The 14,559-nt window shown below is 34.3% G+C and overlaps 2 protein-coding genes across 2 annotated transcripts in view; both read left to right on the plus strand.

Annotated features, from left to right (window-relative positions):
* The window catches only part of LOC111064169, an 83,171-nt gene extending 68,869 nt beyond the window's left edge, over positions 1-14,302 (plus strand). The window contains exons 5-9 of the mRNA XM_022351856.2: positions 6,757-6,890; positions 7,641-7,808; positions 9,383-9,703; positions 11,211-11,392; positions 14,002-14,302. Coding sequence (XP_022207548.1) covers positions 6,757-6,890; positions 7,641-7,808; positions 9,383-9,703; positions 11,211-11,392; positions 14,002-14,185 — 989 coding nt within the window. The 3' untranslated portion in view covers positions 14,186-14,302. The remainder of the gene's footprint in view (positions 1-6,756; positions 6,891-7,640; positions 7,809-9,382; positions 9,704-11,210; positions 11,393-14,001) is intronic.
* On the plus strand, positions 5,056-5,574 carry LOC111064171 (probable small nuclear ribonucleoprotein E). The gene has a single exon (XM_022351860.2). It carries the CDS (start codon positions 5,209-5,211, stop codon positions 5,494-5,496), a length of 288 nt encoding a protein of 95 aa, XP_022207552.1. The 5' UTR covers positions 5,056-5,208; the 3' UTR covers positions 5,497-5,574.
* Positions 14,303-14,559: the final 257 nt, after the last annotated feature.

The raw sequence follows: 14,559 nt of genomic DNA on the forward strand, positions 1-14,559 counted from the left end.
TTGACATAATTTAGAGCCAGAAAAAACACAACTCACAATGAAATAACCTAATACTTTAGAAAAACACAAAATATGCAGACCTCACATGACTTGGGGACTTGGCTCATGTAGTTTCTTAACAAGTAGACAACTCTGGACAGTCCTTCACTGACATAATCTAATAATGTGGCTTCCATGTCAATTTTCCATCAATAAAATCACCCAAAAGCTTAACGCTACCAGTATCCTAATTACTCTCTACAGGTGGGTTTCTTAAAACTGAAATTATTTTTTTGGGTCTTACTCTCCCATTAGAGAAAAATCCATTAGCTCTGAACCAAAATTGAAACCTGGAATAAGCTGCTCTCAGCTACAGCTTGGAGGTCATTGAAGTTTGTACAAACATCGATAAAAGTTACACCGTCCGCATAGAGTAAGGAATGAGTTGTTCATACCTCAGTACGATTTTACGTATCTAGGTTTTCTTGTATATCTCTATAATGAGTATACTTTAAGGTTAATTTTCTATATTTTTAAGAAAAATTGATTTAGGTCAAGGTGCAGTTATATTTAGATTAAAATGAAATTTATATATATTTATATTAGATTAAAGTGGCAAATCATTTATCATCAAAATAAACAATAAAGGTCCCAAAACTGACCCTCGTGACACACCACACATTTCATTTTATTAATTGCGATTTTTTGCCAATGCACACTATCTATTTTTCTACCTACGGTTGCCATTTATAAGGAATGACTCGACGATTTTTCTAACCTTTCTTTCTATTATCCCATAATGATCGAATGCTCGACTGAGGTCACATAATGTAGCCTGAGCATAATTTCCATTTCCAAAATCCCTAAGGACCTGCTTTATAATGTCATCAATAATTGCATGGTACATAGTAAACATAGTAATTGCATAGTTTACATAGTAAATTCACCCTTTCTGAACCCAAACTGTGCATCTGTGTTATTTTGTTCTTCAAAGTAATCACATATTTTCACAGACTTGATAATGGATAATATATTAAAAAATTGGAGTGAGATATATTGGACGGTAACTAGATGTTGCATTTTCCTTCAACTTCTTATAAATAGGAATAACTCTATAGACAATTTTAGCACTCCTGAGAATACACCTTCAATCAAATACTTGTTTATTAAATACGTAAGAGGAAATGCTATACAATCATTAATATTTTTGAGCATATTAAGACAATACTAGAGAGACAATAAATTTAATATCTAAACTGTCTGAATAATTCAAATTTTCAACTACATTCAGAATTGTCTCTAACTTCCTTAAAATTGAGATTATTTGGAGGTTGATTATCACCATACCAAGCGGGAAGCTCCATTGCCATGTTGATCTTTTTTGGAAAACATGTTTCAAAACAGTTTCTATTATTGGCATGAAATTCATTGAAAAAATCATAAGAGCATTTATTAAGATACATTTTTATCCATTCTATCATGCCTTCAAGGAATTCATTTAATACCTACATTTTTTTTTAAATTCTTTTCGTTTCCACTATCATGCATAGGTATCAACTTAGTATCAACATGCATTCATAGGCCTATATTTCAACAAATCTACATGTATAAAAAATCTGGTGTGGTGCACTCACACAATTTTCCTTGCCGTTATGAAAATTGATCACCTGACGCTAGTGTTCCCGCGCTTCTCAAGTTAAAGATCTGATACAATTTAAACAGAAAATTCCAAGAGGAAAAGATTGAGCATGAAAATCTCAACAATTAATGTTCAGTAATATTTTCACCTAAAATCGAAAATAAGCTCGAAATTCGAGAAAATGTTATTATTTCAATTGCAAACTGTTGGCAACTATTGATTCTATTAAATCATTCACTATGAAGAGATAGCAGACTTCGTGTGTCTACAGCGTTATTGTCCTGTCATCAGCTGGCTTGGATCTTTGAATATAGTCGACTTGAGATGCGCGTGAACACTAGCGTCAGGTGATAAATTTTCATAACGGCAGGGAAAGTTGTGTGAGTGCGCCACACCAGATTTCTATTTATTGATAAACAGAACACAATTCTCTAAAATGATCGTGTTTATATTTCACAGGTATACGTCATCTTATGAATTTCGGGGATGCGATATTTTGATTTTTCACATACTTACTTTTTACTACCTATCTACAGCTGTTTCAGCCAAGGATGAATTATCCTTTTAATGTCGTTGAGCGAGTTTTCTCAAGGATGAGACCTATTGCAATGGAATCTTTATTCATAACCCTAGCTCGTACTATGTTCCAAATTTCGTGAAAATCGTTTGAGCCGTTTTCGAGATCCGTTAAACATAAATAACCAGATATAAAAATAATCAGATATAAAAATAGCCAGATATAAAAATAACCAGATATATAAATACAGAAATTGCTATCTTGATTGACCGAGCGAAGTGAGGTCTAAGATTCAAGTCGACGGTTTGGCATTTCTCTTAATGTTTAAATGTTTATATGTTGCACATTTACGGCGAAACGCGGTTATAGATTTTCATGAAATTTGACAGGTATGTTCCTTTTTCAATTGCGCGTCGACTAGGGATGTCAATCCCGGGACTGATCTCCAATCCCGGTATTTCGGGATTATCCAATATCAATCCCGGGATCCCGGGATTAGCAAAAATCATTTTCATGCATTTTTGCAATTGTTCCTCCTCAATAAAATGTTCAGTAACAGTGTGTGGAGATGAAAAGGGGTTCATTATAGAGGAAGAGGATATTATTAAAATGAAAAAGTACTTAGGAATAATATTAAAATTAAACATTCTATTTCTATAAATGTTTTCAAGATTAGGAGTAACATTTTATTTGATGTCCTACCTTAAATTTGCTGTATCCTAGATGATAGTGAGAACTGAGGAAAGTAAGATGACTCATGAGAGTCTTTTTTATGTAGAAAAAAAGCATTTCTATCCTTCATCAGAACGGGATAGAGTTCACACTTTTATCACTCCAAATACTGTAGAGTGGATTAATATAACTTGAATTAATAATATAGAATACTTTTTGTAAGACCGTAACGCCATACCGACCGAACAACGCGAAAGCTGAACACACTACACTACTAAATGAATTTTCGTAGAGTCAACTATATTTACTTCAACTTATGATAGAAAAAGGAAGGAGAAGAGGTATAATTAGACAGAGAGTGAATAGTTAGTGCTTGTTTATCTCTGATTTCTGAAGTATTTTCAAAGTTCTGAGTGTATTTCAAGGAAATGCCATCAGCACTATTGCAAATATTGCGCCGTCTAGACTGGTAATTGTGGTGCTTTGTAAATAGAAACAAGTGTAGAGACATAGCAACCGATCAACTGCCATTCTTTGAATAATGCGAACCGATAATGCGAATTTTATTTAGCCAGTACAGAGTACAGTATACAGTATTATGTATATATGCAACTGTAGGCTGTGCCTGTAGAATAAATTAATCAAACACTTGGAACACAATTATTATTTACCCAATTATTTATAAAAAGTCATATTCATCACCGTAAATTAATTCTATATTGAATTGTTTTTGGAAAAATATGATTCACAAATTCAGGTTTTCTAATCCCGAAAATCCCGGGATTGACGCTGAAAAATCCCGGGATTGTTAAGTATAAAAAATGGACCGGGATTCGGGATCCCGGGATTGACATCCCTAGCGTCGACGTATATACAAGTTTTTTGGAAATTTTGCATTTCAAGGATAATATAAAAGGAAGAAGGAGCCTCCTTCATACGCTAATATAAGAGTAAAAATCAGACTATAGAATTATTCATCATAAATCAGCTGACAAGTGATTACACAGATGTGTGGAGAAGCCAGTCTATTGCTGTATTCTTATCCACAAGTACCTGATTGAAACTAGAGACCTTATGGAAATACAGCAATAGACTGGCTTCTCCACACATCTGTGTAATCACTTTTCAGCTGATTTATGATGAATAATTGTATAGTCTGATTAATTTTACTCTATTATTGACGTATGAAGGAGGCTCCTTTTTCTTTTTATATTATCCTTGAAATGCAAAATTTCCAAAAACCTTGTATATACGTCGACGCGCAATTAAAAGAGAAGCATACCTGTCAAATTTCATGAAAATCTATTACCTCGTTTCGCCGTAAATGCGCAACATATGAACATTTAAACATTAAGAGAAATGCCAAACAGTCGACTTGAATCTTAGACCTCACTTCGCTCGGTCAAAAAGAGAGATAAACGAAAATAAGTTTCTCTTGCTGAATTTTTCTTCTCGTGAGATCAGCTGGATGATCCCACACATGCACTCGTTCACTCTCTTCCATTACAGTATCGACAAATGACAAAATTCCCAGCTGTTTTTCCAAGGACGTGTTTATCCTTTCAATGTCCTTCAGCGAGTTATCCAAGGGTTGAGACCTAGTGCAATCGAATCTTCATATATCATAAACCTACTTTGTTCCAAATTTCGTGAGAATCTTTAGAGCCGTTTTCGAGATCCGTTGAACATAAATATAAAACCAGATAACCACATATTAAATACATAAATATACAGAAATTTCTCGCTTAATATTATAGGATAAGGCTTCAATGCAATTTAAATAATAATACTTGATGATTTTTCTGAATGCCAAATTTTGCATTCGGAGGAGTTTATTATTTACAACTAACAGAGATACATAATATAAAACCAGATTGAATAGATTGCTCAAATTCCAATTCCAAAATCATGATCCCTAAAATTTTAATATTATATCTTATCATGATTTTTTATTAGTGCATGCTGTTACATAATGCCGAGTTTTCAGCGATAATAATAATTCAGAGCTTTCAAATCTCGCGCCATGCCATCATTGGGAGCTTTCAAATTTTGTATATTTCCTGTTTGAAACCAATTAGCCCATTGGATCTATAATTCAAGTCAAATCCATCCTAAAATCAGCAAAAATATATTTCTAACTTTTTCATTTGAATAAAGTACAAACGGATTGTATTTTTATTTCCCCAATTTCCTTGTTGAAAACCCACCGCCATCTTGAACGACGCTTAACGTTTGTCAAAACTTCCGTTTCCCTCGCAGCTCGTAGCTCGTAGCATTGTTGCATTGAAGCATTCGCCAGTTTGCCGGTTCGGATTTTGTTCTCGGTCTCGCTCCAATTTAACCACAAAAATAATCGCAAGTTGACTATTTTAACATTTTGAATTTGCTAAAACAATTCATAATGGCTTACAAACAGCAAAAAACGATCTCAAGAATGATGGTTCAACCCATCAATCTTATATTTCGGTTCCTTCAGAATAAGAGTCGTTGCGAAGTATGGCTGTATGAAAACCAGTATCTTCGCATCGAAGGAGTCATCATCGGCTTTGACGAATACATGAACTTAGTGATGGAGGATGCCGTTGAATATTCGTTGAAAACTAATGTGAGAAAGAGTCTTGGGCGAATAATGCTCAAAGGAGATAATGTGACACTGATTCAATGCCTTGAACCTATGCCTATGCTATGAACAGTGATGTTTTATTTGTGTGTGAATGTTAGGTTAAGTGACAGATTTTCTTCGAAGTTATTTTTTATTGTAAACTATCAAACTCTCATTTCCATTCCAATTTTCTTGTGCAGTCTATCAATTAAAATTATTAGTGTGCTTAAATGTGATGAGTTTCACGCAGGTAAGTAATTGAATTCTTTTTTCAGATTCTTTGTGGTGTTGTGTAGGCTAGTAACTTAGGCATTAAGCTGCCAAACAATATAATGTTGGAATATTGTTTATTTTTTCATAAAATAATAATCAAATAACTTTCATTCCCTTATTTAGGTATTTTTGAAAATTCACTAAAACTCTTATTTTTGTATTTAATTAGGGAGTTATAACTTAGCATAGACTATATTTTTGTAGGTGTGGGCCTACCTACCATAAGTTAATTAGTAAGTCTCACGGCAACTATTTATTCAACAAGAAAGGCTAGGCTATGTTGTGATGTTTATGATAATGATAGCTTAAATAATAATCTTTTTTCTGAGTAAATTTCTTGGTAGAATAGCTTAGCCTACAATATGTTTACAGCAGAGTAGCAACATTTATATTGAATTTAAACAAAGTGAGACAGTTTGTAATTACTAATATGTTCTGTATCTAATACAGTAGCCTACTTAAATTTGCATGCTAAATGAATTACTTTGGAACGGTCTATATTCTTGGAAAAGGATAGCTACACTAAAAACCTTCCCATTCACACCCATATTTTTTCATCAATATGTAAAAATATCTATTTAGCCTACGTCCACTTTAAATATATTCTTACTAAACCAAATAATTTTTAACAAGGAGGTTTTGACATCTTGGTCTGTTAAAACACATTTAAAAGAGTAGGTATTGCGGGTAGCTCAAATCAAAAGAATACTTTGATATAAATAATTCTCAAGTAATTCTAGGTTCTCTTACTCTACTAGGCTATGTTTTTCTTTCTCCATCGATTCACTTTAAATAATTGAAATTACATGTATGTCTAAAAAACTTTTTTTGGTTTTATGTGGTAGAAAGTGAATACTAATAGAAAATATATTTTGGTAAATAGTAGCTAAGTAGGTGATGAAACTACCTAGGCGGTATGTAGAAAATTATGTTCAGAACATAAGTTCTGAATAGCTTATAGGCATTCAGAACTTGCATATCAGGTTATCAGAATAGATATAGTCCTATCAGGCAAAAACTAGAATATGGAAAATTATTACATGATAAAATTTTTTATTTCTGTTTTATGTACAGGTGGAAAAGGAACAAAATCATTTGTTGAGAGGTGTGTCGCGTATATTGGAGAAAACGCCAGTGAATGTGTGAAAACGAATTCTTTCCTCAATTTACCAAAAGATGCGCTTATCCGTCTTATATCATCAGATTGTGTAAGTTTGACGGGTCTTTATTGATTCAAAAATTCAGTACCTAAATAAAATAAATTCTCCAAAATCTTCTCTAGCAAGGTTTCCACAACAATGTAATATGCTTTATACATTCATTCTCCCTCTTTGTCAAAGCACATTACATTTTTTTCAAATTTAATTTACAAAAAACGTAATTATTAAAAAATTGAACAATCAGTGGATAAACTTAATCCCATGCTCCAATGATTGTTTACTTTTTGTTACATTATATCATTTGACTTTGTATTGTTCTCTATCTATTTATTCATTCAACAGAGGCAAATACATAATCATAAAATGATTAAAAATAAAAAACAGACTTGCTCACAAATAGTTTGATTTTATTAACAATTTAGTTGTGAATGGCAGGACTCTATTCCCTCATCATAACAAAAGTTATCGATGCATTTTAGCCTTTGATACATCTTACGGCTACAAAAAATCATTTACTGTTGTTCTCATTTAGTGAAAATGGAAAGTTAAGCGATCATGATTAACTGCTGATTGTACTACATGTTCTTCAGTTCTAGTTATTATTATTATTATTATTGCAATATCTCAGTAATTTCCATACTTCAGTTCTTGTTAGGGTCCTTGTGTTGTTGATTTCTTAACCCCCATGTCATAATTGAATGATACAACACAAAGGTAAAAGAGTTTTATGCGGAATATTGACTATTATCCTATTTGAATTAATATTCTAATTGAATTTATTGACTATTTGGGTTGCAGTTGGCTTTGGAGGAGGAGGACGTTTGGCGAGCCGTGCTGGCTTGGGCCAAGTACCAGGCGGGTGTGACCCAGCCCACGGCTCACTGGACCGAGGAGGAGCGAGCCCATGTGTGCCAGCATTTGGCACATGTCGTCTCACATGTAAGGCTGTTGCTCATCGATAGTCAGGTGCGCTATAATCGAAAATATCCATTCAAACTTCAACGACAGAATTGTTTCAATGCATTATTATACATAGGCTATATTTTAGTAATTTATATGAAAATACGTACCGTAGCCTACTCAAGAACTCAACGACTTACTCATTTCAATGCATTACTCTAACGTTATAGTAATGTAGGCCAATAGGAATTTGCGTACCGTACTCCTAGGCCCGGTTTTTAGGGCACTCATTGAATCTAATGGACAACTAAACCTATGAATTTAATGGTCCATTGGATTAAGTGTCTTAGAAACGGGGCCTAAAGTTGTTAAAATATATTTAAAAAAATGTTACAAGTAATACAACTAACAAGTCCTGCAGGAATATATGATTCAAGTAGCCTAATATAATAAACTCCTGCGAGCAATGATTCAGCATCCTGCTTGCTGGTTTCTATAGGAATGATTACCAATTCCATTCAATTTTAATGTTTCATTTTGCTTAAGATATTGTAAAATAAATTCAATGTTAATATTTTTTAAAAATAAATTTCAATAAGTCGTCATTGGGTTAAACGTAAGTCAGTCAACATTCACAACAAGTGTAAGGGCCCGGCCACACAGAGAACTATCTGAGATCCTTAAGGTTTCTATAAGTAGATTGCTCTCTTAAGATATAGAAACCTATGGGATCGCAGATCACTCACTCTGTGTGGTCGGGCACTAAAGTTTCCTATTTAAATCAGAGCATCATACTAAGCTAAAAACAAAACACAGACTTGAGCAAGATGAACTTTCAGTTGCACATAGGTTTAAGTGACGGAATCAATGCGATGTAAATCAAAACGAGCCCAACGATAGTTCAATGACGTAATTAGTCCACAATTGACGTTGAATTTGTTAGACGTACGTGCCACCAGGCCCAAACATTTGTATTAAAATATTGGATTGCTAGATCTACTATTAAGCTTATCTATCAAACACTAGATTCCTTTTAGTAGATATTACTAGTTCCTTTATAATTTGAAGTGGTTCAATAATTTATCAACAAAAATAGTTTAAATATTTCACTCACCTTTATAGAAATACGATTGTACCTTGAAGAAAATAAAAATAAACTTAATTTTCTTTTAATGAATCAATTCAAAATATCAAGAATGTAGTGGGGTACAGAGCAACAAATCGGATATTGCAGGTTGCAGCCACAAATCCATCTCGTTCTTACCACAAAGAAATAAATATCTAACATTTACTAACTTTCCAGTATACCTCCAAAGCAGATCAATGAGCAGCAAAGAAAATATAGGTCTATGAGCTATAAGATTCCACTCTTCGAAACTAATCAAGAGAATAACAGCCTGATTAAATAATAATAATAATAAAGTTGACTTTAGTATCTAACATAACCTATAGGCTATATCTCTAGGATAACCGTTATCTGTATTTTTTCTTTATGGTTACTTTTGAATGATAATGGCATTATATAGCCGAAACATGTCGTGACTAAATAATTTTAAAAGGGTACTCAGATTTATATTTTTTTTATAACCGTTATCTTTGTGCACGCAGTTTATTTATAACCGTTATCTTTGTGCACGCAGGTATTCGCAGAGGAAGTAGAGCCGACGGGAGCGGTGCCGATGGAGCTGTCACTGGAACGCTACCGCTACGCAGCGCTGCCCAACAAGTTCCGCGAGCGATCGGAGGACAAGCGACTTCAGCCGCGGGTGTCGCTCAAGCTGTTTCCCGGCTCGAGCATCCTGGTGGACGAGAAGACCTCCTACCAGCGCCTGCTCAACAGCTGGTTCGGCTCTGCCAAGCAGGTGTGGCAGTTGGTGTTCCGCGCCTCCAAGCACAACTACTCGGCCGAGGCCTTCCATAGGCATTGTGACGGTGTCGCGCCTACTTATGTCATCGTTATGGTATGTTCATGTAGGGAGTGGATATTGTGAGATTTCAGTTTGTCTAGTGTAAGAACATAATCTGTTCAGTTAGGTTTTTAAGGTAAAACACAAAAACGAAAAGTTGAAATACTAGCATATTTGAGGTATCGCACTTACAAATTACAACCTTAATGTAGATCAACCTATTATTTTATTCATTCTGTGTATTGGTTCAGAAGTAGAATTCTGTATAAAAATCAATACTGATTAATTGGGGTAATAGAATACACTTTATTTTCTTGATTTGATATAAGATTTGATTTAAACATTTGATACAGTTTTCAGCTGTGAATAATAAATAGTGAGTAGGTTTTTGATTTTGTATTAAAATTTTTTAAATAAGTGAAGTATTTCTAAAGTTTTTAATTTATTGTGATACATTCTGTGATTCATTTAGAGTATAAAATCAACCTACAAAATTCAAAATTTTAAATCATTTCTGGACCGAAAATCAAGTAACGAAACAGTGTGTTAACATTTTATCAAAGTTTTTGGAGAGAAATAATACAAGCTCAGCCTAGTTTTTCCTCCAATATCATAATTGTATTATGATTATAGTTTATACAATAAATGAAAAAATTATACAATAAAAAAAAATTATACAATAATGTGGCGAGGTTTAGACAGTTTGGGCAGTGCTTGTCGTAGCTGGCATCGGCCGTCTAATTGCGCAGATTTTATTATGAGCTCATGAAGCCATGATTTTCAGTGTATTGCTGCTCCGCTAGACAGAAACAGTTCGTTTGTTTCTAAGTTAGTGTTCGCACATTGACCTTCTTCTAATAATGTATGCACACACCCATATGAACCAGTTTTATTCTTTTGATGACCAGTAGAACATAACATGAATTAATTGTAAAGCATAAATTTAGATGAAAATTCTCATTTAAGAATCCAGAGGCTAGATGAGTAGATCATAATGTTCAAACGCATTGATAACTGTTATTGAAATCATTATTCACTATTCACTTTATTCCATTGTAGGCCAGTCAAATAGTCATTTATAATGCGCCCGACTAAAAAAGAATTAAGATAATCAATTTTATTGTCTTAATCAGTCTATTTGGGTGCTAGTAGGTAAGAGTAATCCATGGTTTCTCACCAAAATTTCTGAAGGCATAACTTTTGGCAGCCTAAAAATCACAAGATCTTCGTACTTTTTTCAGTTTTTTCACGTTGTCTCCAAAGCCAATTGCTCTATCAATATTTTTACTCTATACTTTTGTGAAGAGCATCAAATTCTCGACAATTTTCATCCCCTAAACGTTTTTCTATCTCCAATAGGAAGCGAGTTATAGCTCGTCGAAAATTGATATTGTGTTTGTTCTAATTGAATATTGATATTATGAATGACTATCATGGGAAACATGTTTGTGTTGTGTGAAGTTCTAGACTGAACATTTCTATAGAATGTTGAGTCTTTCAATAACGACTATTTTCTGTATATTGTATGCGTTTCAATGATGTTGATGTTGGTTTGTTGTAGGGCGGACGAGGTGAGGTATGCGGTGGGTTCAGTGATGTGCCCTGGGGGAAGACCAACACCAAGAGCCACTACATCCAGTCGGAGCGAGCATTCCTGTTCACACTGATCAACGGCAACCAGGAGAGCACTCCCACCAAGTACGACATTGTCAAGAAGCCCTACGCCATCTGCTATCATCCCGAGTAAGTTCCCCAAACATTGCCTGTCTTTTTCATATCAAATGCTTCAAATAGTAGGGCTACTGCATTTTTCACTTTCCTTGCCCCCCTTTTACCTTAGCTAAGGATAGTATTGCTTTCCGAAAAAAATTAAGGTACCCTAATTTCTAAATGTCTATACGTTTCAAGGTACCCTGCGGCCCAAAAAGTGGTTTTTGGGTATTGGTCTGTATGTGTGTATGTATCTGTATGAGTGTATGTGCATCTGTGTACACGATATCCCATCTCACAATCAACGGAATGACTTGAAATTTGGAACTTAAGGTCCTTACATTATAAGGATCCGACACGAACAATTTCGATCAAACGCAATTCAAGATGGCGGCTAATGGCGAAAATGTTGTCAAAAACAGGGTTTTTTGCGATTTTCTCAAAAACGGCTCCTACGATTTTGATTAAATTCATACCTAAAATAGTCATTGATAAGCTCTATCAACTGCTACAAGACCCATATCTGTAAAGTTTTCAGGAGCTCCGCCCCATCTATGCAATGTTTGATTTTAGATTCCCAATTTTCAGATACAATTTAAACAAAAAATTCCAAGTGGAAAAGATTGACCATTAAAATGTTTAGTAACATTTTCACCTAAAATTGAAAATAAGCTCGACATTCGAGAAAATGTGATTATCCAATTGCAAACTATGGGCAACTGTTGATTCTATTAAATGATTCACTATGAAGAGATAGCAGACCTCGTATGTCTCCAGCGTTATTGTCCTGTCACCAGCTGGCTAAGATCTTTGTTTATAAGTTGACTTGACATGCGCGTGAACACTAGCGTCAGGTGATCAATTTTCATAACGGTAAGGAAACTTGTGTGAGTGCGCCACACCAGATTTTTTGAATTTGTAATTTCTTTCAATTTCTACGTTGATTAATATTAATAGACAACAATCTTTCGATTTTCAATTACCAGTAATTGAAAGAATAAGACGTTGATGTTGTTAATACCACTATATTGTACCACTATTTGTTCAAAATCAATTTAGATTACAGAACCAGGTTTCATGACAACTCCAATTAGTGGTATTGACAACATCAACGTCTTATTCTCTCAATTAAATGGAGAAATACCACATCTCTTACCATACAATCAAATGATCAGTAATTTATTGAAATATTCACTGTATTTTATATTATATCTGAAATATTATAATAATTGTGATATTTAAAATCACTGTTACTTTTTTCTTATTTCTTCCGCTTTTCAATTGAACAGAAGTTAGAGGTAAATAAAGAACAATCTTACCGAAAAGATTTTAGTTCGAATCACGATAGTCAGGACCACGTTATAATGGCAGTGGAGAAAGATAGGAGAACATCGTTGCCGATCCTCTGTATTGTCAATGCCTTCTATGGAGGGTAACTGATTCCGGTTTATTGATGTAATATTAACTGTTCATTCTCGTTTAAAATAATCAATTATTATATTTTATCAAGCAAGAAATTATATTTTTCAATGATTTTCATTATCAAGATTAAATATTTAGTTAATTGATTATATTTCTAAATTTTTAAAAACCGATCTGACAACAGAGCAAGGCGAGAAAGAGATAGCGCTACCCGCTTTGTTGAATGATAGACAAGGATAGCAATACAACTGCTGATCAAACACTGTCATTATAACGTGGACCTCACTACAGGTACGGTATTCTGAAACCGAACTTGCTATTCTTAGTTGTTAGAAATTATAAACTATGCTTTGGCATTAGTAAAGTAAATTCGTATGGCTTTTGTTGGTGGGGAGTCCCTTGCGGGAAGGTCCCACCGCCTGAATATATAATTTAAGCCGTCAATGGGCCTTACGACTGTCATACTTCAGCCGGGACCGACAGTTTAACGTGCCCATCCGATAACACGGGAGTGATCTGGTTAAAAAACTTTTGGTATTGAGAGAGTTTGAACCCGGGATCTATATGCTGCTACGCAAGCACTCTATCCACTAGACCACGGATCACTCCTGCTTTGGCATTAAAATCACCTCTTTCAATTCTAATATTAATTTTAATTATAGTAATTCAATTCGAATGACTAGGTATTCTGACACAGAAGTTGCTAGTCTTAAGGCCGGTTTCCGAGCTCGGGATTTAGCTAAGTCCTAGACTTTGAACAGCTGGAGTCAGAAAATTGACTTTCCAAAACGGTGCGTAGTCGCAGCTTTTATAACAGTAGTCGTAGTTTTTATTTTCTCATTTCTATAATTGGAAACGTTTTTCCTTGACGAAATTAAACATTCCTAAATAATTCAAAGTAGCTGAAACTTTACACTATTCTCTCTTTAGTTTATTTTGTGTTCAATTTTCTAATTTTTTGAAATTTAATTCAAACGTGACTATGACAATGACTGCGACTACGCCCCGTTTTGGAGAACCAATTTTCTGACTCCAGCTGTTTAAAGTCTAGGACTGCTTAGCTAAATGCCGAGCTCGGAGACCGGGCCTTAGTTGTTAGAAACTGTAAACTGTGCTTTGTTATTAAAGTTACTACTTTCAATTCTTCAATTTTCCTGTGCTTATGGTAAAATATTGTTTCATTTTTGAAATATAATTGATGTTCATCGATTGATTGACAGATGCGGTCCAATCTTTGGTGCCGGCGCCGACCTATTCATAGCCAACAACTGCAACGCCAATCTGGAAAGCTATTCGAATCTGCCACATTCTTACAACGGCGAAAATGCATCCTGCAACTCCCTTATGGGCGACTACAACTTCTATGTTTATGATTATGAAGTATTCACACCTGTAGGAAAATGATTATAATAAAAGTTTAATTTGTGCTATTTCGTTATTAGGTTAGTCTCTTCTATCTATAGATTTATTTCTTGTTCGTTTGTGCATAAGTAGATTTTCTATTAAAATGACTTCGAAGAATTGAATTGTTTTTATTTTTGGATTGTTATAAATAATCTTTTTCAAAAAACCTTGGCTGAAGAATCCAAAGGAACCTTAGCTCCTTGAGTTATTGCTTTGTAATGCCGCATCCTCATGTTGGCCCAATGACGACCAGCGCCAGTGTGTGGATGGGTGGTTTGCTACCGCTGGCCTTCATTGGGCACTGGTCACATTGCAGGCTGGGACAACATAGCATGGACTAGGCATACAACATTATAATAAAATCACTTCTACTC

The sequence above is a fragment of the Nilaparvata lugens genome, chromosome 5 (assembly GCF_014356525.2).
Source record: "Nilaparvata lugens isolate BPH chromosome 5, ASM1435652v1, whole genome shotgun sequence".
NCBI lineage: Eukaryota > Metazoa > Arthropoda > Insecta > Hemiptera > Delphacidae > Nilaparvata > Nilaparvata lugens.